We start from the raw sequence: 26,688 nt of genomic DNA, 5'->3' as shown, positions 1-26,688 counted from the left end.
ACTCCCCCCTGCCAATACCCCTATGGCCATTTGACAATGTTCATGTTCTGTACATAATATTTATATCCTGCTCATCTCAGTACGTTTCCGAGCACAATTCAAAGTGCTGGTGTTGACCTTTAAAGCCCTAAACGGCCTCGGCCCAGTATACCTGAAGGAGCGTCTCCACCCCCATCGTTCTGCCCGGACGCTGAGGTCCAGCGCCGAGGGCCTTCTGGCGGTTCCCTCATTGCGAGAAGCAAAGCTACAGGGAACCAGGCAGAGGGCCTTCTCGGTAGTGGCGCCCGCCCTGTGGAACGCCCTCCCATCAGATGTCAAAACGATAAACAACTACCTAACGTTCAGAAGACATCTTAAGGCAGCCCTGTTCAGGGAAGTTTTTAATGTATGATATTTTAGTGTGTTTTTTTTGTTTCTATGGAAGCCGCCCAGAGTGGCTGGGGAAACCCAGCCAGATGGGCGGGGTACAAATAATAAATTATTATTATAATTATTATCATCTGGCTGGGTTTCGCCAGCCACTCTTATTAGAGTTTGCATAGCATATTGGTGGGTTTTCTTCATAGGTTGGATCTATCTGCTATCATACAGAGCAAGACTAGGTCTGGGTAGCTATTTCTAGCTTATGACAAGCTGTGTGTATGAACCAATCTTAAGAGCCCACCCAGCATTACATCTGCATGCTTTTTCAGAGACTATTGTGGTTACACAATGTGGACTTGTATATGCATGCATGTTGGCTGTGAAATTTGCCTTTTCCAGATGGTGTAATTTTTCCAACTCCAGATCTACCTTCAATGTAATTGTGTAAACTTGCACCAAACCCATTTGACAGTTCCCTCTTTGGCAGTTCAGACCGAGTCAGGTCTGAACACACTATTCACACAGGTGTTTTCAGTTCGCTGGCCTTAGGGCTGGCCGTACCATTAGGCAGATTGAGATGGCCACCTTTCATTGGGTGTAATGAAAGGACAGCAAATCATGATTTATTATGGGAAGGATGGGGCTTTTCTGCTTCGGGTGCCAAAACAACTTGACTGGGCTTGGATATGATGCACACTTTGATGTGACCAAAGTTGCTGCTCTGCCTCAGGCGACAAAATTTCCAGCTCCTATTGTGCCAACCTTAGGAGACCCTGCTGGGACTCCTCTCAACCATGAAAAAAAGCTCATGAAAACGGGGGATTTGAAAAACTAGATGTGTATTAACTATTTTATAGATTTAACATTTCCTGGAGATTTGAAGGCCTGGGAAAAAGTTCTCTCTCTCCATCCTACCCCATTCAGGAGAAACTAGGGATTTGACTGTATCAAGACCCAGCAGTAAACTAGAAAGGCTGGAGAATACAGAGCTGCAATGCCAAGCAGGCAAGCACTTATTTCAGCATAGGGAGGGGGGGGGGGAAGAGCAAGGAATACCAACCCAACAGTTACACTGGCTAGGCTCCTTTGCTCCTGCTACACCATTCCTCCCCTCACTGCTTTTGACCTATGCAACTGAAGTGAATGAGAGACAGTTTAGAATATACAGGGCATATCTGCAGTTTCTTCTGAGCCGTGACTCACTCAAGAGCTGATGGCACAAGCTCTGCATGCCCTTTTCCACTTCTGCTTGTTGCAGTGCATCTTGAGGTGTGTTAACAAAAGGGCCCTGGGTCTGCAGTACATTTTTGGTTCCTTCCTTTTCCATTGTATGAAACAAAGGGAATGAACACACACTCTGCACAACTGTTGGTCCCCTGGGCAAGACAGCCTTCTCTGACAATCCATGCAGTCTGCTTGCTTTCTGTTAAAAGTCCTGCATATCTGCTGGCAGTTAAGACCCCAGAGAGGACTCTTAAATCTTGTGCCCATCCAACCCAAGTAGACTCTGAAACAGGCACTCTTTAGGTACAGTTCCTTATGATCTAGACTTGCCTGCAAGCTGACCAGCTGTTGCAAAGCTGATCTATGCTCATCCCAGAAGATGCCCAGTTGAAATCTACTCTCTTGGAGCACTGGGTTTCACTCTTTCTAACAAGGAAACCACAGGAGGAACAGCCAGGCCCAGTTGGTCACCACACTGTCAGCAATGGTTCAGAGGTGTGTATCCTGGCCTGTCATTTTGAGCAGCTGCTGTTCAAATTCAATTCCTTAAGGAGGACCCATCAGCATGGTAGGCTCAAGCTTCTTTGGGAAACATTTTTTTTTCAAAGTTGCATTCTACCCTGCATGCATGCAATACTGATAAAATTGACACTGAGAAGATTTAACAAGTTATTCATTTAATAAGCATTTTACCACATTGTATTGTACACTGTCATCTGTTCAAAAAGATTAGGTTTTTTTAATTAAAAAAACACACACCACAGGATACTGTGTTATATTCATAGAAACAGATGAACAGTGTTCACTGTTGTAGCTGGTTGTTTTTTAAACTTTGTGGAATAAGTCTTCAGCTGCAACAAACCAACCAACCAACCAACCAACCAACCAACCAACCAACCAACCCTAAAAGGAATTCTAATTCTCAGGCAAGTCTTTGAACAGCTCTCCACACGTGACAGTTTTCTGAACTGGCTAAAATAGCACAGTAGCAAGCTTCGACATTGAATATAGGGGAAGTATCAAAAGGCTTTAATCCTGCATCCCAGCTGATCCCAGCATTACTCTCTGCTAGTTCAAGTCGTCCTTCCTGCAGAGGAAAAAACCTGACTTAGATACTGCCAATGAATCCCTATGAGCTGTGCCAACAAGTTTTCTCTATGCACTTTGGTTTCACAAAAAGAGACACAAACCTTTAAAATAATGGCTTTAATTGTCATTTTGAAGTATATGGGAGGGAAGTGTGCTTGAATTAAAATATACATCATACCAGGGAAGCTGGCAAAGGTTATGGGGTGGTTTCAAAATGCTGACAGCAACGTAACTAGTGTACATGACAAGAAAAAAAGCAATCCCTTTAAAACAATAAAATAAAAGACATTCACAGTGGTTCGTATAAACAATATGTCATTCGACAGTAATCAGTTTCCTAGTCTTGCAGCACACTAGTGCCTCTTAAGGTCCTAAAAGAAAAGCAGGCATCACACACCACCTGGTCTGTACAGGTTCAAGGAGTCAATTGTACAATTACCCGGAATGACAGGATAAGTTGCTGTGAAGTATACAGCTGGAACAATAAGGGAAAAAAGCATTTTTCTCTCTCTTCAAATGAACATAAGAATTTTAAAAAACTCTTCTTGAGAAGGGAGAAAGTCTCATTTGCTGTTACAACCAGCAAACGCCATCTATCAAAATGAAAAAAAACAAAACAAAAACCCCACAAACACATTAATCTAGTCTTAGCAAGCCGACAGATACAAGTTACCGTTTTTTAAAAATGATTATATACTATAGTACAAGTCCCAACTAGGCAGGGCCAAGACTGATTATTTCTTTGCTTGTTTTGTGATCATACCCCTGGGTGGTGTTACAGGCCGGCTAGCATTGGGCTTCTTCTTCTCGGCAGGCTTCAAAATCTGGAATGACAACGTTCTTTCTTAGCAATGGAAGCACTGTATGCAGCTGAACAGAGATGAGAGCACAAGAAGGGGGCTACTGGTGTTATCCCAAAACCTGGCTATATACCGTATTTTTCGCACCATTGGACGCACCGGACAATAGGACGCACTTTGTTTTAGAGGGGGGAGAACAAGGGGAAAAAAATCTCCCCCTCTCTGCCCAGCGCCCCTTCAGTGAAGCGGCAGGAGGCGCTGCACAGAGAGGGGGAGAACTTTCCCCTCTTGTTTTCCCACTTTAAAACAAGGTGTCGTTTAAGGCCTTGGACCTTGGAAGCCTGGAGAGCGAGAGGGGTCGGTGTGCACTGACCCCTCTCGCTCTCCAGGCTTCAGGTTCCTTTCCACCTGCTCTTTGGGGCTGGCGGGGGGAAGCCCACCACCAGCCCCAAAGAGCAGGTCAGGGAGCAGCGGAAAGGTGCAGCGGACAGGCTCCTGCCATAGCCAGGCGTCACCTCTCCAGCCGGGAGAACGTGCGCGGGGCTAAAGAAGCACCTGCGACCCTCTCCTGGCTGGGGAGGTGACGCGCGGCTATAGAGGTTCCTGCCATAGCTGCGGGTCACCTCCCCAGCTGGGAGAGGGTCGCGGGAGGCTGCTTTAGCCCCGCGCGCGCTCTCCCTGCTGGGGAGGTGACGCGCTGCTATAGAGGCTCCTGCCATAGCTGCGTGTCACCTCCCCAGCTGGGAGAGCGCGCGCGGGGCTAAAGCAGCCTCCCGCGACCCTCTCCCAGCTGGGGAGGTGACACGCAGCTATGGAAGGAGCCTCTATAGCAGCGCGTCACCTCCCCAGCAGGGAGAGCGCGCGCGGGGCTACGCGTCTTCGCTCCATAGGACGCACACACATTTCCCCTTCATTTTTGAAGGAGAAAAAGTGCGTCCTATAGAGCGAAAAATACGGTATATTCTACACCCATAATTTTGTGATTTCCACCCAATGGGCATGGCTAGGTGGCTTAGAGCTGTAAAATAATTCATTCAGGGTCTTGGCACTCACAAAAATAATTATTTTTCAGGGCAATAATTTTCAACAGCCTCACCTTACTGAAATATTGCAGTGTACGAAAAGACGACTCCCTCCACTCCCAAAGGGAAGAGGGAATAGAAGGGTCTTCAGGAATGTCAATGCAGATTCTATTGCCAAAATAGCCTTGCTCCAAGAGGAAGACAACATTTCTTCACTTAAGAGAGTAGCTAAGCAGGGTGCCACCAGAATCTCAATGCACGGGATGGGAAAGGCTCATTCGGTAACAGGTGTACCTGGGACCTCTGGCCTAATCCATTTAGGGCTATAAAGGTAAACAGCAGCACCTTGGATATAAATGTCACCCTGCTTTCCCTCCCACTGCTTGCAATTTTCGATGCCTCCTCTCAGATCACCAGCATTAGGCAGCAGGGAAGAGCCATGACTCTTTGGACAATCCAATTCAAGGTGGAACAGATTACAGCTGTCCTACTTATTTTATGGCAAGCTGGTGCCTCAGCACAGATTAAAGGAAATGGAACGCATTTTCAAATAGCTAGTGCTTACGATTCTGGTTTAATTTAAGGAAGACCGGCTTAAAAGTGAAAAGAAGCAACGTTATTGGGGGAAATGAGGCACCTAAACCCTAAAAATATACTGTACCTGGAAGGAACACATTAGAGTCTCATCCACGCTCATCATGGCACCCGCATTGTCAAACTCCCCACAGTAATTTGGGGCAGAAAACAGAGTTACCAGTTGCCTTTTTGCAAAGAACTCATATCCATCCTCAACCACCTTTAAAGCAAAGACAATTCAATTAATTGAAAGGGGGCGAATATCACACAACAGCAATAATTTTAATATTCCTAACCTTTTTCTAATCCTCCTTCCATGCCTTCTAGTGCAGCAGAATCACTTTGGTGTGTGGCCAACCCAAGTCGTGATCTCAGAGGTCCCTGGTTCAAATCTCACCATAGTTGTGCCATGTCATCACGACATGGTCTTAGCGTAAACCACTCCCAATCTCACCTGCTCCCCACCCACTCTGTGATGATCTGTAACCACTTCACTGGCTTGCTGCACAGATTACTCAGGTGAGATATATATGAATGAAGCTCTGAGCATTTATCTAAATCTTTTACCATGGGACACTGAATAACAGTGGCATAGTGGTCTATGCAGGAAGTTCTATGGCTGTGCCTATGAATCCAGGCCTCCAGGGCCCAGTCATTCTTCCAGCTACAAAACCACATTAACCTCACAAGCTGCTTGTTTCATGTCATTCTGCAATTTAGAGACAAGGCTAGATCAGCAAGGCCAGGAACTCGTAAAGCAAGCATCGTTCTGAGGCAAGTGAACTTGAAGGGGGAGGGGGGAAAGAGGAGAGACTGACCAGTTTCTTGCGTGGTGGACCAAGGGGTGTCCACTGGGGCCCAGGAGCTGGTGGCTCCTTCCCCAGGATCAACTCTTAGCATTTGGTCTTTACCTGATGAGCTCTGCATATAAGATCCAAATCATGTTTATGAAGGAACTTTGCAACCACTTCAGCTCCAAACGTGAAAGAAACTCCTCTGTCATTTTCTCCCCATCCCAGGACATCTTTGTCAGGGTCAGACCACAGCAGATCACAAAGGAGGCCTTGATCTGGCACATCAGTAGGCCGCATAATTCGTCGGATTTGTTCCATTGATTGGAGGTCTGGCGATAAGCCTGCAGGGGATTAAGATGCAGCTGCTTTGCATTTTGTTCACATGCTGGGCACTCGGCAAATGCACACACTGTGCGGTGACAGTATCTTCATTCCCACTGCAACCTCATCTATGCTTATTTTGAGGAAGCTATCCAGTGCAATCCAAAATTATTCCTCAGATATGTCCCATTTCTGGTATGAACTATCCTCTCATGCCAAGGACATGCTACTGCGAGGCAAGGAGACTGGTAGCAGTAGAGTTGATTAGGAACATAGGAATTTGTGATTGGTGTGGGGCCCCCATGGCGCCTTGCATGAATGGTGTGAAGGCTGTAGACATCACATGCTGCCTAGGTACTGTGCAAGAAGCGTCAGTGGTCGTGACACTTATGTGCATAAATGATGCTGGAAAGAAACGGCCGTAGAGACAGAATAAAACATGTTCCACCTGCAGAGCCAGCTAGGTGGAAGCATCTGATCTGGTATGCCTCACAGATGATGGGACAAGTGGTTCAGGTTCTCAAAGCGAATTACAGGATATAACTTTGCAACTAGCACACAAATATATGTGAATGGCTGTACTTTAAAAAGAGTAAAGAGTCACAGGGGGAAATGCCTATGAATAGGACACCTGTATAGGCATCCACACGTCTCAGACCCAAGACAGGGTAGCTGGAGTACTTGGTACTAAGAGATCACAGCTGTGCAAGAGTGGGGGTCTGTAGGGTAAGTTTATCCCTGAATATAAAAATTTAAAGGAAGGAGAAAGTGGCAGGTCAAGGCTATTTAAAGAGGTCATAGTTGAGAAAATTTAACAGGAAGAGGAACAAACTCCTTTACAGAATCACCACGGTGAAAACAGGTACCCAAAGTAACATAGTACAGGCGTCTCCTCACTTGATGCATGTTCGACTCACGTGCGTGTGTGGTGCTGGGAAATAATTAAATTGATTTAAACTGCAGAAAGGTGTGAAATGGGCAAAAACAGCTCAAAAAGAACGGGAAAATGGCTAGCAATTCCAGGAGCCTTTGCACCAACCTTTGATGCCTATAGAGAGTTGAAGTTTGAGAAAGGAGGTGTGGAGAGGGCAGTTGTAGTGGAATTTGGCTTTTTAGATGCGTGTTTCCAACAACACATGATTTCATGTATATGCATGGTACCCAGGAACATAGCCCTATATAAGTGGGAAGGTACCGGTACTACAGAGATAGTGTTTTTTCTTACGCAAGCACCGAACCAAAACTCCTTCCATATATTTATTTAATAAAAATATTTCTATAATGCCGTATCATAAAATATATCAAGGTGGTGAAGAGTATGTATGTGAAAGAGTGAGTGCTGCACTGTACAATATACATTTTGCACGCTTTCCTTTTTTTACCTAAAGAGGTAAAATGTCTTTAAAATATTCCCATGTAGGATCTTACAACTAGTTACCGTGACAGTTTGTGAGACAAATGGATGCACTTTTCACTTCACGATTCACACAGTAGGCTCACCATGTGATCTTCATAAACCAGGATATTGTCATCTGCACAATGATTAACAATGCTCCCAAATTTCAGTAACATAAAATTTAGTTTTCTTTCTATATATAAAAAGTGCCTGGGACATATCTTATCTATCTATCTATCTATCTATCTATCTATCTATCTATCTATCTATCTATCTCAAGTAGTCTATTAATTTTTGTGATAGGGTACTTTTTGTTGCAATCAATGTTAATGTACTGGAGCAGGAAAAATGTCCCATGGTATTTCAAACAAGAACTGATCCAAGAAAATGGATTTCAGTGTCCCTTTTCCAACACCACACACAGCTTTGTCTGGGACATTTAAAGGTAAAGTTAAAGGATCTCTGACCCCTTGTGAACGACTCTGGGATTGTGGCACTCATCTCACTTTACTAGCCAAGGGAGCCAACATTTATCCACATACAGTTTTTCCAGGTCATGTGGCCAACATGACTAAGCTGCTTCTGGCGAAACCAGAGCAGTGCACGGAAACGCAGTTTACCTTCCCACCGGAGCGGTACCTATTTATCTACTTGCACTTTGATGTGCTTTCAAACTGCTAGGTTGGCAGGAGCTGGGACTGAGCAACGGGAGCTCACCCAGTTGCAGGAATTCGAACCACCGACCTTCCTATCGGCAAGCCCTAGGCTCAGTGGTTTAGACCACAGTGCCACCCGCTTTTTACCACCCCATTATACATTGGAATTTGGCTTGGAGGGGTTACACAGCGTAGGGTTGATTGGCACAAAAAATAAATTTCTTCAAGATGGAACTCAGTGCTAAAAAATCCATCTCTTTTTCAGTACTGCTGTAGGCTGTGAATGAAGGAGCAAGGAAGGCTACAGGATTAATCCTTCCCCCCACACCAGCCATCTCCAGAGCAAGCTGCCCATCACAGAGTCAGACAGTCACTATATCTAAGCTGCTCAAAAGTAGGACATTTTATTGCTTTAAAGCAGCTGCCTCAAATTCAAGAGGTATGACCTGTCCTTTCTGCAAGGTCATAATATTTGTCCTCACATCTGTTCAGCTGTAGCCTCCCAATTCAACGCCTAGTATTGCAACCCTGATGTTTTTGCCTGTGTAAGCATACTGCAGTTGCTTATAGTTCAGGAGTGGCAAGGCTAAATATTTAAATCAAAAATGGGTCAGGAGATGCTAGGTTAGTATAACACAAGTATTTTTATAACATGGCACTGGGAACTGTCCAGATAACCTACAATTACCTACAAGTATGCAATTACCCACAAGCAGATAGCATGCATTTATAGCATCATATTTCAGTGTAAGACTTCCGGCAGTTACAAAATTAGGCCTTTTCAGTAGAGGTCTACTTCTCATTCTGTCTCAGATTATATATTAGCCCCATCGCTACAGCAACACGTAAGCTGGAGCACCCTATAGTCACCTCGCTCTAATGGTGGGTCACCAAATGCATACAGGCTTACTTCCCATCACCAAATTTGTTGTTCTGGTGATTCATTGTCATGACTGCAGTTCAAATGGTATGGGGGAGGGAACTATATTCAGACTAACTCTGGTATATAGTAACTCCTTCCTATATCACACTCGGTCAAAGTAGTTTCGAGGTGTTCCCCTATGCAAACAAGGGTACAAATAGGCTGCTTGGACAAACATTATTCAATACATTATTACACCAAAAACCTGCTAAGAGTTAGAAACATTATCTCAATTGACATTAGCTGTGAAACTTTGCAATGTGCTCAACCTGTGCTTTAGATAGAATGAAATGCAGTGCCCTGCAATACAGAGAAAGTGGCTCCAGGCCTGCACAGAGCTTGCCTGAGGCCTGGGGCAGGAGTCTTGTTAGAATAACATTATAAACTCAAACAAAAAAAAAGGAAGTTGGTGCCTGGCAAGGCCCCTGGCCAGCTTAATCCTCTAGGGCCCGGGGCAAGTGTACCCAGCTGCCGCCCCACTGCACGGGTCTGAGTGGCTCTAATGCTGACTTACCCAAGATGGTCAAGCAAGTATCACTTTGTAAATCATATATCAACTTACCTCCATGACAGCAGAATATTTTCTCATCCACAATGGCTGCAATTGGTAAACAATTAAAGCAGTCTGTAAAGGTTTTCCACAGCTTGATGTTGTATCTTCTTTTACCTGGGGAGATATTTCAGTACATGAACTCACTTGTATTTTAACAGTGGCAGAAGAAGAGAATAGGGAGGGCAAGGAGACCTACATTTACATTTTTGTATCTTTGATCTGCTTAACATTAAGGTCTTAGTCTGTGTTGGAAGAGGAACTGTTCTCCATACCTGCTAAAACCCAAACACAGGGGTATCTCAAACTCTTGAGGATCTTTTCCCCTTCTGTCATAATACCTGCTCTAGAAATAAACTGGCAAAGAGCTCAGGACAGACCACAGAAACGTACTACTTCACACAGCACATAATTAATGTATGGAGCTCATTCCACAAGCCACAGTGTGGTCACTGGCTTGAATGGCTTTAAATAAGCTTGTGACACAAATTCATGGCAGCTACCAACAGCTAAAACCCCTGATGACAAATATCACCTGTGTTCAGAGGTAGTGCACCCCTGAATACAAGCTTTGAGGGACAACAATGGCAAAGGTGCTTTCACATTCTACCTGTAGGATGGTGAGATGCTTGATTAGATGAATCTTTAGTCCAGTCAAGCAGGACTCTTACAGTCATCACCATCAACCCTTTTCACATACAGATGCTATTCTAATAACTGTTCTAGCGTTTAGAGACTCCCAAGGCAAAAATAAGCCGTGAGTTTGCTAATGATCCCTCACTGCACCTTCACCACTGATAACTGACCCTTAGTCTTGACCCGGAATTTAGGCTCCCATATCCTAGATCTATTTGAACATTGCTCTTGTTTTACTGAAGCACATGCTGCCTAGGATGCTGTCAAATGGTGACAGCATCAAGTGCAAATCCTCTTATCACACTCACGACAGTTTCCGCAATTTGCTTCCAAGCAAGCCTAACCAACAAATTATGCTGAACCTATTACAAACCTGACTAAGTATGAAGTTCACTGAATGAAGGGGTGGGGAGTATGAGGAGAATCTAAGTGTGAATGCTGCAATTAGCCTACAAGATACAAAAATACACCTGAGCATCAGGAGAGTTAAGCCATTAAAAGGACAGGGAGTTCAAACCACCGAGACGGAACCAGCGAACTGCAGGCTATTCCATAATATAAAGCTGTAATGTGAAAGGGATCGTTTGGCTATGTTTTTAATCACATGTTCTGCTTTATTAACAATTCTTCCTGGGATTACAGATATCAGTGAGCAGGCAGTCCCAGACAAATCAGAACAAAGGAAGCTGCCTTATACCAAGTTAGACCCTTGGGTACATCTAATTCAGTATTATCTACACTGACTAGCAGCAGCAGTTTCAGACAGGATTCTTCTTTCCCATCCCTACTCAGAGATGCTGGGGAATAAAACCTGGGGACCTTCTGTATGCAAAGCAGGTGCTGAATTGTTTTGTATCCATTAAAGAAGTCGTTAAACAGAGAAATATTAACATGCTTTGCAAGGCTTACGGCAAATGCCATCATTAGCATCATTTGGTACTATAAAATCACTGGGGAGAATAATGGTGCAATGTTAATCTGAAGCTGCTGAAAAAGTGGATCTCGTCCCACCTCAATTAACATGAACCACAATGTAGTAGGTTTGCTGTAGGCAGTTACTGAAGTATTACGCCTGTACTGTTCTTTGTAAACCACTTTTAGTACAAATGTATCTGTGAAAAATGCAGTGTTTATTGATATAAATTATGTGATTCAACACATTTTAAAACCAGTGGGCTCAATGGCGCACTGGTTACTAAAGACAAGCAAGTGGCAGAGGCTATAGGAACAGCAGACTACCTGATTCATAAAGTCCTGAAACCAAGTACGTATATTTTTCAAACCCTAGGTTTATATCACCAAATGGAGCAGCCAGAAACTGAATTTACAGTCAATTCCAGAAAGTGCAACAAAAGGAAACAGAGATTACACATTGTGTCATGGCATGGAGCATCCTTATTGTATATACCACCATGCAGAGAACAAAAAAAGGCATGCAATTCAATCAGGCTTGCTTTTAACCAATCAATTGATTATTAAAGGACCAGAAGAGCAGTAACAAGGTATGTACTATCTTCAAGCAAGGCTGATAATGAACTGCCCTCCAAGGAAGGGGAGGAATTCACATCCAGTCCAGCAACTGGAGTAAGACAACACCACCCAGTGCCCAGTCAAGGAGGAATGGGTTCAACTTTGTACTTGCAAACTCAAACTGAAAAAGTTAACATTATAAATATGAGGTTAATATGAGGCTGGGCAGAGCAGTGCCTTGGTGAAGACTGGACTGTAGTTGCACCTTTCTCTTCTGCAGAGAGCAAAGGAAGAACAAGAAGGCTATATTTCACCTGCCAAAATGATAGAAAAGTCTCTTAACTAGGCAAGTCAGTATTGTCATTAATAAGCAACTCACTCCAAACCCAGAGGTTATTTTATAGTAAAAATAGTGCCATTTACACTATGAATCACTTTCCAAAGTCTCAAAAGACAGCACCAGAAGTACTTACATTCATCGTAGAAGCCATAAATTCTATTAATGCTGGCACATTCATGGTTCCCTCTAAGGAGGAAAAAATTCTCTGGGTATTTTATCTTGTAGGCCAGTAAAAGACAAATTGTTTCTAAAGATTGTTTCCCTCTATCAACATAGTCACCAAGAAATAGATAGTTGCTTTCTGGTGGGAAACCTCCATATTCAAAGAGTCGAAGTAAATCATAGTATTGTCCATGGATGTCACCTTAAAACAAAACAAAATGGTGTTGATATGGTTTGAGAGTTTGGCTCATTAAAGCAAATGCATGCTAATATACTCACTTTAAAGAATAAGAATTGTTACACAACATTAAGAAAAGTAAGCATATGTAAAAGTAAGTTTCCTCCAATTAGCAATTCCTATTCCATTCATTGGTGTTTTTGCAAAGAGATGTTCAATGGACTGTACCACTGTTTTCTCCAAAGTACAAATTTTCATACTATTATTTGTGATCTGTGAGGTTAGAAGCACAACAAACCCAGTCCCAAAAATTGAAGCTGGCTTGAAGTGAAAATTTTATTTGTTATTAATTCCGACTAAGCAAGTCCAGTTTAATCTTAAATATTTGCATTAAGCAGTATCTAACACAACTTCCGTGTGCTGCTCTGGTCTGCCAGAAGCGGCTTAGTCATGCTGGCCACATGACCCGGAAACTTTACGCCAGCTCCCTCGGCCAATAAAGCGAGATGAGCGCCGCAACCCCAGAGTCGGTCACGACTGGACCTAATGGTCAGGGGTCCCTTTACCTTTTTTAACACAACTTACTTTGACTTCTTGTGAAAAGCAAGGCCTTCTGCTTCAACTTACAGAATCATGCAATGATGAAGAAAAACGGGCCACCACTTTTTAGTATACAAATGGTTATCGATATTACTAACAGACAACGACCAACTGATGCGCGCCCATGTGCGTCACAGCAATGAGGAAGAGGTTGAAAAAGGGGGTGTAAAAGGGCGGTGGAATAATGTGGTGAAGCAGGTTTATGCATGCTCCACCAATGCGCACAGGGGCCAGGAACATAACCTCCAGGCAAATTGGTCGTTGCCTGTATCCATAACCTAAAATCAAATCTCCATTGGGTTGAAGAATAAAGCTTCCTCTTTCTGGGATTTGTGTCCTCTTTATTCTGACTACTTGAAGAAGTTTCCCTTCAGAATTCTATTCAAATCAATTATACTTTTGCCCTCAAGTAGCATGATTTGCATAGGATGACTACAGTACTTTGACAGCAATATTTTAATGGATTTGCAATCTTCAGAGATGGTAAAGAAGAAGAAGAAGAGTTTGGATTTGATATCCCGCCTTTCACTCCCCTTCAGGAGTCTCAAAGCGGCTAACAATCTCCTTTCCCTTCCTCCCCCACAACAAACACTCTGTGAGGTGAGTGGGGCTGAGAGACTTCACAGAAGTGTGACTGGCCCAAGGTCACCCAGCAGCTGCATGTGGAGGAGTGGGGAGGCGAACCCGGTTCCCCAGATTACGTGACTACCGCTCTTAACCACTACACCACACTGGCTCTCACCAGTATAAATACCACCTAAGAAGTTGTGCCACATCATCATCAGTTCATCAAAAAGGGATAGTTGGAGCCAACAAATCTCAATGCTTACCACATATTTTAAGCGGTGCTTCAAGTTCTAACAGAATGGGTTGACTGAGAAAGATTTCTCGAGATTTCAAGCATAATCCTCTTATTTCATTCTCTTGAAGTTGCACATTTTTACCGGGTTTTGACCCTCTTACTGTGAAAGAAAAAAAAGGATGGTCATGTTTAGCAAATGAGATCTACTGAGTTTCAAATCAATCATCATTAAATACATAAGAAGAAGAGTTTGGATTTGATATCCCGCCTTTCACTCCCCTTCAGGAGTCTCAAAGCGGCTAACATTCTCCTTTCCCTTCCTCCCCCACAACAAACACTCTGTGAGGTGAGTGGGGCTGAGAGACTTCACAGAAGTGTGACTGGCCCAAGGTCACCCAGCAGCTGCATGTGGAGGAGCGGAGACACGAACCCGGTTTCCCAGATTACGTGACTACCGCTCTTAACCACTACACCACACTGGCTCTCTAAAACAGATTATTTTACAATAAATGGAAATGACCAATTTTGGGTCTTGAAATATCTTCTGAACTCTTACAGAGAAGGCTCATGATTACCAAGCAGATTTTGATTCAAGCTGAGGGAAGTTTGCCCACTGCTGGAATTAAAAGGCAAATAATGAAAACACTGCCTATTAAAATATGTGTTGTTCCTAAATTCTAGTGGTCCAGGAAACAAATGCTTCATATATAGGCTGCACCAATGTATTTTATGCTGGTGAAATATTTAGGATACAGATACAAGAATTATAATTTGAGGACAACCATATGAAACAGATTCTACACCAGTGGTATTTATTTTCCCAGGAAGCACAACTGATCTAGTGCAACACTGCTTATTCCAACTCCATCCTCTCCCAAACATGTATATTACTCAAAACAGTCACATGGATTAATCATGGATTTAAGGCCCTGCTCCTTCTGATGAGCTGACAAGATTACACAGTTAATTTCCCCCCCCCCCAAAGAGGAGAATATGTTTTAAATAGCAGTACCCATTTATGGTCCTATTTCAGTTTAACCTGCAACAGTGTTAGAAACTCAAGATATATAAGCTAATCGCCCAATGGCACCTTAAATCTAGGTTATGGTCACCACAAAGGAATGTCTGGGTGCCCTTTTTTGAGATGACATTTATTATTGTTATTACTCATTTCATTTCTCTACTGCTTTATAATTGAAAAAAGCAAGTTGTTTACAATGCATTAAAACATCAAATAAAACTATCTAGAATACAACAAATTCAAGCTTCAAGGAGAGTATTTCAGATCCTTCTCCAAGTGATATTCTGCTTTCCCCATTTTTATTTACCTACTTAATTTATATAGCTGCCCCACAGAAGTACTCTTTAGGAAGTCAGTGTGGTGTTGTGGTTAAGAGTGTCCAACTAGGACCTGGGAGATCAGGATTCAAATCCCTACTCAGTCAGGAAGATTACTAGATGCCCTTGGGCCAGTCACAGCCTCTTAAACTACCTCACAAGGCTGTTGTAGGGACTGACTGAGAAGGGGGAGAACCATGTACTCCTTGGAGGAAAAGGTAGGCTATAAATTGAACAAGCTCTTCTGCTTACCTGCTTAAGCAAGCTGGAGGGGCCAGCCAGATGGAGGTATCCATTGCCAAACAGGCATCTAAAGATCTCCATGTGGTTACAATTGGACCTGCACCAGTTGCAAAACACGCCTGGGGAATTTCAGGCACTGCCTGCATACAACTTCCAAGTTATCACCAATAGTTAAATAAATAGAAAAAGAGCAGGAGACTCTTGCTTACTGGGCTCTGGAGGTTCTTGCAAGCCTGTCTTGAGATTTCACAGGAGCTCCGATTGCCCTGCAAAAGTTTGCCTTTGCATGCAACCCCCAGGAACAAAACCCCCATGCAAGCTGCAGTCCCAACTATTCTTAATTACATGGAAGGGAAGAGGTGCAAAAGTTGAATATCTTAATTCAAAACAAAGAGGAATTTGAAAACTGCAAGGGTCCCAAGCTAAGCCAGAGTATGATATTCACCAAACCCAGTAAGAGTTACTTCAAATCAATTAAACCTGATGGCAAGAATGTTCCTCACACCAGTTAGACATGCTACCTCATGTTTGAGCAGTGCAACTAACTAAGCCTTCCCAGAGCCTTCCCCAATTGATGCATGTGTTGTTTTCAGTGCAACATACAGTGGTACCTCTAGTTACGTACTTAATTCGTTCCGAAGGTCCGTTCTTAACCTGAAACTGTTCTTAACCTGAAGCACCACTTTAGCTAATGGGGCCTCCTGCTGCTGCTGCGCTGCCGGAGCATGATTTCTGTTCTCATCCTGAAGCAAAGTTCTTAACCCGAGGTATTATTTCTGGGTTAGCAGAGTCTGTAACCTGAAGCGTATGTAACCCGAGGTACCACTGTATTCTATTGACCTCTTTCAATCTAGACACCACCTGTGCACTGATGTTATACAGGAAGCAGAACAAGCAGTTTAAAGTACTTGCACCGAAGCTTTAAAAAGCTCAAAGGCTGTAGTTTAAGACAATTTACTTTGAGGTTTAGTATCAGAAAGGAGTTGCAATTACCAGCAGAATAATTGCAGGGCAATGGTTGTGACATGAGCAAATACATGTTTCAATTTTTCTTCCCCGTCATTTGTTAGCATTCATTGATGACATTATCAGTACTACTATATATTGAGGGTGCAATTAAAATATTTAACACAAGTAATAAAGCATAAACCTATTGATATATTTCCCCATCTCTGCAGTGTGATTATGCGTGAAGCTATTGAGCAATTGCCCCAAGTTCTCCTTCCAAACTATAAGTAAGCAGCCTCAAATGCAAAGTGTCCATCAGCAACAGAGTTTATAGAAATGACCCACTGATAATTACATTATATGCTTTTAAACAGTTAAGGGTGTTACCGTGTTAAAAGCTTCTATAGACAGAAAACAGATCAAGCATTTTAGAAACGATATGCTTGTAGTAATGCTCTTAAAGAGGGAACCAAAGGCCTGTAGGCAAAACTATTCAGCAGCATCTGTGAAACAGAAGCTTCTGCCACTGCCTCAGCTTATATTCTCATCACCCCCACAAGCAGAGAAGTTTGGCCAGACAGGGATGAAAAGGAATGTATCCTAGAATAGCAAACTGCATTTGATGCCATTTGGAATTCTAGTCATTTCCTATAAACTCTCCCTTACTAGATGTCTTCAAGGAGAAGCTGGGAAATATAGCCTACAAGCCAGGTTCCAACTTGCTACTTAAATCACCCAATAAATAAGAAGTATGACCAAGATCTCTGAAAGTGGTATGACTTAAAATGAGAAGAGATTGGACTTCCGGGGTGGCGCCATCGGTAATGGCGGATTCCCTCTGACTCGGAGGGAACCGGCTCTACGGAAATCGGGTCTGTACCGCTATGGCGCAGCGGGGACCCTTCAAAAATCACAGGCGGGTGAAGCCTGTGACCGTAGGACTCGGCGGGCACCGTTTGCACCCCCCCAAATTGGCAAAGGAGCCCGGCAACGGGCTCTGGAGCAGAGCGGGGAAGTGGCGCGGTGCTGTGAGTTGTCTGCTTCTTCCATGGAGCGAAGCCGCATAGCCGTTGCCGGAGAGCGCTGCCTTTTTCCTGGGACAATTTGGCATCTAAAATAATCATTGAACAATTGGACTTCTAATAAGAACTGGTGATTAGAAAGGAATTGGACTTAAAAATGCACCTTAATTTGGTACTGAAACGGGAAGGTCTAAACAGGAAGTCAGCTTTCCGTTTCCTTGTAGTCAGAAGAAAGCAAAGATAACGTACACCAGAGCTTAGAAAATCACTTTTAAAGGATCGGTTTTCACCATTTAAAATCGTTGAGCCCCCCTTCAGTAGCAGGAGAAGAAGGGGGATCTTTTTTGGGACTGTTTAAACCTGCAGAAGTGAGTTTAAAGTAAAGTAACTTTCCACCGTCCTGACCCTGGAGCGGGGTGTCAGAATTGACGTTTTGAAGCTCATTAACCAGAGACAAATGTTTTTGACAAATTGTTAAAAGAAGAGTAACATTGTGATTCCACTGTTTACTTTCGCATTTTAAAGGAACAAATATTGACAAAATATCTTAAAGAAAGAAACTGTGTTGCTATTGTCCTTAAAAGAAAGAATAACCAGAAGTTCTCCCCCTAGAGGGGACCGTGAAACAGTAACCAATTCTAGGGAGCTTGCAGCTGTCAAGATTGCAATCGTGGGAAAGGACTTGTGACCTTGCAGGACAATGTTTTCAGAAGCACTGTTGGGTGCTCTCTGTAAAATAAATGCCCTATTGGATCAGTTAAGTCAGAAGACGGATTTGATGGCTAATGCGGCCAGAACATTTGAACAGGTAGTGGGAAACTATATGGAACCCACCCAGGAACTTAAACAGGAGTGTGTCCTGATAGAGCAGATGAGAGAAGAGGATGTTGCAGAATCTTGGACGCCAGAGATGGAGGGACTTTTGGCCCAGCAGGAAAATGAGCCTTTGGATGTGACAAATGAACTTGGAAAAAACCAGATTAGGAAAGACAAAGTTTGGATTGATTTGGAAATGGGGGGTCGGACTGACCCCCCTATGCAGGATGTTTGGACTTTCCGAGTCTTGCAATGGGCCGTCAGAGGTTCGGAGCTGTTGGGGCTTCCAATTTTTTTTTTATTATCCCATATGGAGTCTAGTCTGGACTATGGGAAAGGGGCTGATTTGCTGAAAAGGGTCAAAAACACTACCAAGCTGGAGTTCCCACGAGTGAAAGGAAAATATGAAGAAGAGCTGCGGAAGGGACATGGAAGAGACTTGAAGGCCTCGGATATAAGATCACCAGGTTAATGTGCCAGACTAATGGGATAAAAAGGACTGACAATCCTGGGACCGGGGGGAGGGGACGCTGGAAGAAGATTGGATTGTTTTTATTTCTTTTTTATCATTAGGAATGTTGTATAAAATTGATGAACGTTGGGAAAATGCTGAAATGAAATTACTTGGCTCTTGTAAAAAATGTTTAAAGAATTAGGTAAAAAGGTAATGGTTATGAGAAGTTGGTAAAAATAAGATTTAAGTTTTAAGTTTTTTTTATAAGATAAGATGAAAATAGAGCAAGGTAATGCAATGACAGAATATTATGAATTATGGAAAGGATTTGCTGTGATAATTATTAATTAAGATACAAGAGATGGGAGGAGGAGGAGGTCATGGAAAGAATGTAATGAAAGTGGAGAATTTGAAAATGTTGGTTTTGTTTTTACTTTTACTTTTTCTGTTTTTGTCTTTTTTCTTTGTAATTTTAAAAAAATTCTTTTTTCAATAGATATCATTAAAAAAATAATAAGAGATTACCTCTAGAAAGCATGCAGAATTTGCACATGTTGCAAAGATAGCATAAATTTTTCAAGCACTGAAATTTCAGACATTTTTGTTGTTTTCAGAAATACTGAAAGTAACTATTGCCAGCTCAATGTCTGAAACCAGTACCACAATCTAAATGTCATACCAGTTTCAGACAACATACTACAATATCGCCCAGCTAGCCGGTACTTACAGCTAATCTACTATCTATTTCGCAATTTGTTTTGTCTGTTCAGAATTCTCAAATGCTTTAAAAAATGCTTCTCAATTAATCATATTTTAAGTCAATTATATCTTGTTAATTAATCTAACCAATTAAAGTTGCTGTAACATTGAAGCCTTTGCTACTTTCATATTTGACATTTACACGCACTTGTTGAAAATTTCAAGTTAGAACTAGATCTGAAAAAATAGATCTAGGTGTAGTTTGTCAGTAGTTTATGAACCTCTTGTAAACAGACATTCCTTCAATATTAACAAATTAAGGGATTTGTTCTTGGTCCAACCAAGGAGCAACACAGTTCTGCCAAACTTTGCTTTGTGTAAATAAATTCCCACTCCCTGAATATCCTGTATCCAGAGATTTAAAGTGTCAACATAAATCTGATCTGTAAGAATAAAATAGCTGGGGCTCAACTATTTGCAAGGGATCACTGAACAGTATATCTCATAAGAAGCTGCTGTAGCTTAGCGAACCATCATTTAGAAATTAGTGCTTTTCCCTGTGAATACCCTGATAGTTGTATTGTTCCTTTGTATGAACATCAAACTACCATAATCTATGGTCTAAAGGGGGGAAAACATTTTCAGAAATGGAGTTGTTTACTTAATAGCAGAAGGGACACAGACCTCCCAAGGCAGGGAATCCCACAAAAAAGATGCTGTGAGGGAAGTCATGGTGCTCTAACCTCTAAATGAGGGGTTACAGAGTTAGGCTACTTGCAGAGAGAGAGGAGACACCCTATTCATGAGCTCAGTCGATACCTTAACGTCATCTCCCACAGCTATCACTAGTGGCCATTATGTAAGTGTTATATAACATTGTACAAGAGTTTATACCCAAATTCATTCCTTCTCCACAACTTTTTGCTTTCTATTGTGTTCTAAACTAACTTTACTATTCTAAAATAAGCCTTGATGTTGTAAACCAGCTTAACTGCAACAATGTTCACTGTGTGCATCAAGGGTTTGGACAGTGCAGTCTTGGACAGTCTTGTCAATCCACCCCTTTCTCTGCTAAAAGCAAACTGATTTAGTCACTTTCTGTGATTTTTGTAGAAATCATTTTGAGCTTTAAGGAAATTCTCCATGAAGCAAACAAGAGATATATATAGGAAATATTTGCATGCTTAATATCTTCCTTCAGATCTCATGAAGACAAAAATAAAAAATCAGTAGCCCCACCTCGCATACTAGTCAGCCATTTGTGTGACCTAATAGAAAATAAGACTTGACAGAACTTCATCGATAAATTTCGATTAGCTAATTATAGTTAGAACAAACCGTAGGCCCTTGAGTTAGGACATAACAGGGAACTACAGTTCATTTTAAAATGACGGCAGAAGTTACTGATCATCTCTCCTCTAGGGCTGGGGAATATTTGCATTGGTGTTAATAGGCATTTACAAGACTTTCCAGTCATACAGATCCCCAACTACCCATGAATACTGAAGTAGGGGCTAATGTCTTGGAACTCAGATGATCAGAGTTTGAATTTTCAATACAGCCATGAAATGACCAGAATTCATGGGCAAATCATTCCCTCTCAGATCCAGCAGCTACCCAATTGCAAAATGGAATTTCTGTATAGTGGAGTGGGTGAGAAATGACCATCAAGCACTTTGTACACTCTGGCTCAATCCAGAAACGATAGAATACCAGTTTCTTTTTACAATAACTTCTTCCTCATAATGCCTACCAGGAGATTGAAAGTTTCTGCTTTTAGTTTTAAACCAGGGTCCCCGAACTTTCTTAGGGCACAGGGCTGCATTTATAAATCTAAGACTCTCCTGTGGGCACTGAAGACAAAATACCTGGCAAAAACTTGTTCCCATAGAATTGGGGTGGGTAACCTATTGTCCTCCCAATGTTGCTGACCTACAACTCCCATTAGCCCCAATCAGAATGGTCAACAGCCAGGGATTATGAAACCTATAATTCAACATCTTAAGGGTCACAGGCTAGTCACTCCTGCTGCATCATGAAACTATGGTTTTCCTTTACATCCATGCCAAACTGTAGTAGAAGTAGCATACAAGTGTTGATTTCCAAGGCCTGATGTACTGAACCGAAGGGTACCAAAGGAGCTTGCAGATGTAATCTTACAGCCTCTGCCTATATTTGGAGTTTGGATTTGGATTTGATATCCCGCCTTTCATTCCCTTTTAGGAGTCTCAAAGCGGCTAACATTCTCCTTTCCCTTCCTCCCCCACAACAAACACTCTGTGAGGTGAGTGGGGCTGAGAGACTTCAGAGAAGTGTGACTGGCCCAAGGTCACCCAGCAGCTGCATGTGGAGGAGCGGAGACGCGAACCTGGTTCCCCAGATTACGAGACTACTGCTCTTAACCACTACACCACACTGGCTCTATATTTGACAATTCCTGGAGAACAGGTGAGTTCCCTACAGACTACAGGTGGGCAAATGTTGCCCCCATCTTCAAAAAGAAGACCTAGGTAGCTACAGACCGGTCAGCTTGACCTTGATACCAGGAAAGGACCCAGAACAGATAATTCAACAGTTAGTCTGTGAGCACTTAGAAAAAGATGCTGTGATTACTAAGATATGTCATGCCAGACAAATCTCATTTCCTTTTTTGATAAAATTGCAGGTTTGGTGCATCAGGGGAATGCTGTTGACATATGTTTATCTTGATTTCAGGAAGACTTCTGACAAAGTTCCCCATTGTATTTTGTAAGGAAGCTGGTAAAATGTGGGTTGAACGAGGTAACTGTTAGGTAGATTTGTAGCTAGTTGACTGACCAAACCCAAACAGTGCTCATTAATAGTTTCTTATCATCCTGGGAAAAAGTGACAAGTGGGGTAGCACAGGGTTCTGTCCTGGGTCCATTTTCAATGTCTTTAAAAATGACTTGGAAGAAGGAATTCAGGGGATGCTCATCCAATTTGCAGATGACACCAAACTGGGAAGGGTAGCTAATGCAGCTGAAGACAGAATTGGGATTCAAGATGACCGTAACAGATTGGAGAAGTGGGTGCAAACTAACAAAATGAATTTCAAAAGGGGCAAATGTAAGGTTCTGCACTTAGGCAGGAAGAATCAGATGCACCAGTACAAGATGGGGGACATCGGGCTTACTAGTAGTACATGTGGAAAGGATCTAGGGGACTTAGTAGACCATAAACTTAACATGAGTCAACAGTGTGATGCAGCAGAAACAGAAGAAGAAGAAGAAGAAGAAGAAGAAGAAGAAGAAGAAGAAGAAGACGACGACCTAATTATATTCTAGGCTGCATCAACAGAAGTATAGTGTCCGGTTCTGGGCACCACAATTTAAGAAGGATATTGACAAGCGGGAACATATGCAGAGGAGGGCTACCAAGATGATCAAGGATCTGGAAACCAAGCCTTATGAGGAATGATTGAAGGAGCTGGGCATGTTTAGCCTGGAAAAGATAAGAATGAGGAGATATGATAGCCATCTTCAAATATCTCACGGGTTGTCACATGGAAGATGGGAACATGCTTGTTTTCTCCTGCTCTGGAGGGTAGGACTCAAACCAATGGCTTCAAGTTACAAGAAATGAGATTCTGACTAAACACCAGGAAGAACTTTAACAGTTAGAGCAGTTTGACAATGGAATGGATTCCCTCAGGAGGATTGTAGACTCTTCCTTCCTTGGAGGGTCCAAAGAAGAGGCTGGGTAGCCATTTGTCATGGATGCTTTAGTTGATATTCCTGCATTGCAGAAGGTGGACTAGATGACCCTCGGGATCTCTTCCAACTCTATGATCTTACTATTGTCTCTTACCTTTTGCAACAGCAATTTCTCTGACAATTTTAAACTTACTTCCTTGTTGATTGTATCAATTATTAGTCAAGGAGATGTTCTTTTTAGACCTCGAACAATTACACAATTCTCACCAATTAACAGTGAGGAAAAAGACTGGGAGACCACACAGAAAGTAACCCAAGCTTTTTGAGGAAGAGCTGTGTATAAATATACAATTAAGAAACAGCACTATCCAATACACAAATCAACCAAATATGTCTTACAACATTAACCTCTTTGAAGTCTCACTTTCATTGGGGCTGAGCTACTTTTAAGTATAAATTCAAAGTGGAAATGTTTCAAAAATTCTCTCCATTACTAAATGATTTAACATTTTATTAACACAAATTTGGCATTAAATTGCCATACAATTTATATTATCTTCTAAGATGTTGATAAGTCCTGCTTGGCTCCTAGAGTTATGTCTACACAAACTTTTCAAAGTTTATGTAGCAAGAAATTTAACACAGAAATTACTGAGAAATCAATGTACACTAAATGAATATTGTTGGCATCTTAAATTTAAGCTCATTGATGAGATGGAGACATGGTAAATTATATTTTTAAGTAAATCAAGGTGGTGGAAAAAGGACTAACACCAAACCAATGGAAGCAATGTCAATAGTTCTATTTTATCCAACCCCAAATATCCTACATTCACAAATCCTATCCATTTCCATGGCTATGCTAAAATAAATGAGAAAGACTTTTTAAAAGGTATCTTTAAAAAACTGGAAGGGACGCTGAAGTGAGGCGAGAGACTACAGCAAGACATATCCCTTATATTTAGCTCAGACCACATTGCTGCAGATTACTTTGCTTCAAATGAAAAGTTAATTCCCTGATTGAACTCTTCAAGTATAAGTCCTGGATAGACTCAGACAAAGCTAGATTAGTGCAGCCTCCCTCCCTAGCTAAATGTGATATTGCTTGCTGCTACAAGGATAATTTGTCATCAGCTACTTCACAACGCTTCACCTCAGCCAAGATTTATAAGCATGTTTACCCAAACCTAGAAATCAAAACATGCACTATCTAAGATTTAGGGAACACGGCATATCAGAAACAACCCCAGCACCAAGGTCAGACAGATGAAAATGTTCAAATGAGCAGACATCCATGTGGCTCACAATCATGTCTTTAGAGCAGTCAAATGTTCATGTTGCTACAAGGATTAAATTTTTAATTTGTTTGCAAGCTTCACCCTTGCCACAATAATGGCCACAACAGACTGGCATAGGAGGGTGAGCAACATTTTAACGCCCTCCTGATTCCCCAGGCCAGCAGTCATGCAGCTTCGGGAGGGAAACTAAACCAACACTGATTTCTCTTACTACAGAAGTAAGACTCCACTTTGCTAAGCAGAGGGCAAAACAATGAAAAATGACCAACCTACTACTTATGCACTTACCCTAAGAAAAACATCAGAATAAAGCACTGCCTGCACATCTAATGTATCAGAATAAGAATTGTGTGCACCCCCACCTATCTTTAAGTTATATGTTTGTGTATGTATGCACACACAGACACACGGAGTGTACAAGAACTGAGGAAAAGACTGTTGTAAATCTGAAAAAAGATCACTGAGGCACAAACAAAGCACCTCCAGACCCTCCATCTTGGATGTGGACCCTTCAGTCTTGCCTCCTTCCCTGCCAAATCAACTCAGGAGAGTCCAAAGACAAAGTCAGAATTGAGATGAGCGGAGGGCTATGGGATTTCAGATACCCTGATGTGTTCTATGTGAGGGGACCTCTTACCATCCTCCACATAGTCTTTCCCCACCCACAACAATTACTACTTTACTTCCCTTTCATCTAGCTGAAACACTTAACCTCACCTCACCTCCGCACAGAACCACAAAGGGGCACTTTAAAAAAAAAATGAGCCCACTGCAATAAAAAACAATTCCTAATTAGGTTCAGCACCTTCGCCCCACCCTGCCCTCAACAGCACCCCCTTACTTCACCCCTCCACCTTATGGGAACACTTTTTCACAGGCAAGCAACCCTAAATTCCATTCCCAATAATGCTCCTCAATCTCACTGCTCCTCTGCAATCCACCCCAACCCACCTTCCCCCTCCCTACAGAAACGCCAGTGCAAATAAATATTGGGAGCCCACCCCCAAATCCACTCTAAATACTCATCTTCCCCCCAAGCGGAGTCTGTCAAGGGCCTCCAAAATCCCTACTCTTCTCAAGAAAAACCTTCACCCCCCCCCCAAGAGAGTTTGGGGGCGGTGGGGGGGGGGATCCTCTCTATACTACTTTGACCTGTGTGTATCCATACATCCCATATTCAAACACACACACACACACACACACCTCTGTATTGTTAAGTCCTCTCTCAAATAATCCACGCACCCCATACTCAAAAGATATGTTATATACACACAAAACCATTGCAGCTTCCTCCTTCCTACCAGTCTCTCCTGCCTTCTTTCTTTCTTTTTTGTGGCAAAAGGAACAACAGCAGCAGCATTTAGATGCAGTATATACTGTAAATGAAGAAAGTTACACGTATACCTAAATCTACATAAAGGCATGCACGCCCGTCCACCAGTACAACCCCTCCTCCAGAAACGTCCCCTCCCCCGAGAACATACAACAGCCCCCCCCCCAAGACATCCTAGATAACCCCCTTCCCTTGGCCTCCACACCTTCGGATCTCCCCCAAACACAACGCTTCTCCCTCCCCCCATTGCACCCTCCCAAGATACGGGAGGATGGGAGAAGCGCCCCAAAAGTGCCTGAAACGAGAAGCGAAGAGGAGGCGGACGGCGCGCGCACACAAGTCACGCTATTAGGCTTCATTTATTACTATTTGCGACTATTATTACCCATAACCGTCATGTGGAGGAGAGCTATAGTCAGTGGGGCTTTTTGTAACTAAAGGGTGGGATAATAATAAATTAAATAAAACGGCCTTCGCCCCTCCGCGCTCCTTCCCCCTCCCCCCCAGCCTGTGGGCACCCCCCCCTTTTAATGGTTTGCCGCCCCCTCCCCAAACCGCGGCAGCGACCCCAGAGGGCGGCGGAAGCCCCCCAAGGAAGTCGCCTCACGCGCCGCCCCCCCCTTAATCCAGCCTCACGGTACATCCTTATCCCCCCCCCACACACCGCCGCTCCGTTCCCTCAAGCCGCCCTCCTCGCTCACCCTCCAGCAGCCGTTGGATGATGCTGTCGATGTTGAGCTTGTCCACATCCGCCATCGCCTCTCAGCGGCCGGCGCGAGGGAGCGAAGCCGGAGCCCGCCGGGTCGACCCGCGCGGCTCTTCCCCCGCTCCCGAGCTGGCTCCTTCCTTCTCCTGAATGCCCTACCGCGCGCCCCCTTTCCTCCCTCTCTCGCTTTCCCGCCCCCCAACCCAGCTCGCTCGCTCGGTCGCTCGCTCGTTCCGGTGGAGGAGGAGGTGGAGAT

The 26,688-nt window shown here is 43.0% G+C and overlaps 1 protein-coding gene across 2 annotated transcripts; it reads right to left on the bottom strand.

Annotated features, from left to right (window-relative positions):
• Positions 1-2,614: 2,614 nt before the first annotated feature.
• PPP1CC (protein phosphatase 1 catalytic subunit gamma) lies at positions 2,615-26,688 on the bottom strand. 2 transcript variants are annotated; one of them, XM_082230467.1, is made up of 8 exons: positions 26,428-26,688; positions 13,930-14,061; positions 12,293-12,523; positions 9,726-9,830; positions 5,986-6,209; positions 5,160-5,294; positions 3,440-3,500; positions 2,615-2,674 (listed from the first exon to the last, which is right to left on the bottom strand). In XM_082230467.1, exons 1-8 carry the CDS (start codon positions 26,480-26,482, stop codon positions 2,661-2,663), a joined length of 957 nt encoding a protein of 318 aa, XP_082086593.1. In that variant the 5' UTR covers positions 26,483-26,688; the 3' UTR covers positions 2,615-2,660. The 2 variants fall into 2 exon arrangements, with proteins under 2 accessions (XP_082086593.1, XP_082086592.1); XM_082230466.1 differs by lacking the exon at positions 2,615-2,674 and having other exon boundaries at positions 2,779-3,500; positions 26,428-26,680.

This window comes from Podarcis vaucheri (assembly GCF_965113315.1).
Source record: "Podarcis vaucheri genome assembly, chromosome: 7".
NCBI lineage: Eukaryota > Metazoa > Chordata > Lepidosauria > Squamata > Lacertidae > Podarcis > Podarcis vaucheri.
This window is presented reverse-complemented; position numbering and strand designations above follow the sequence as displayed.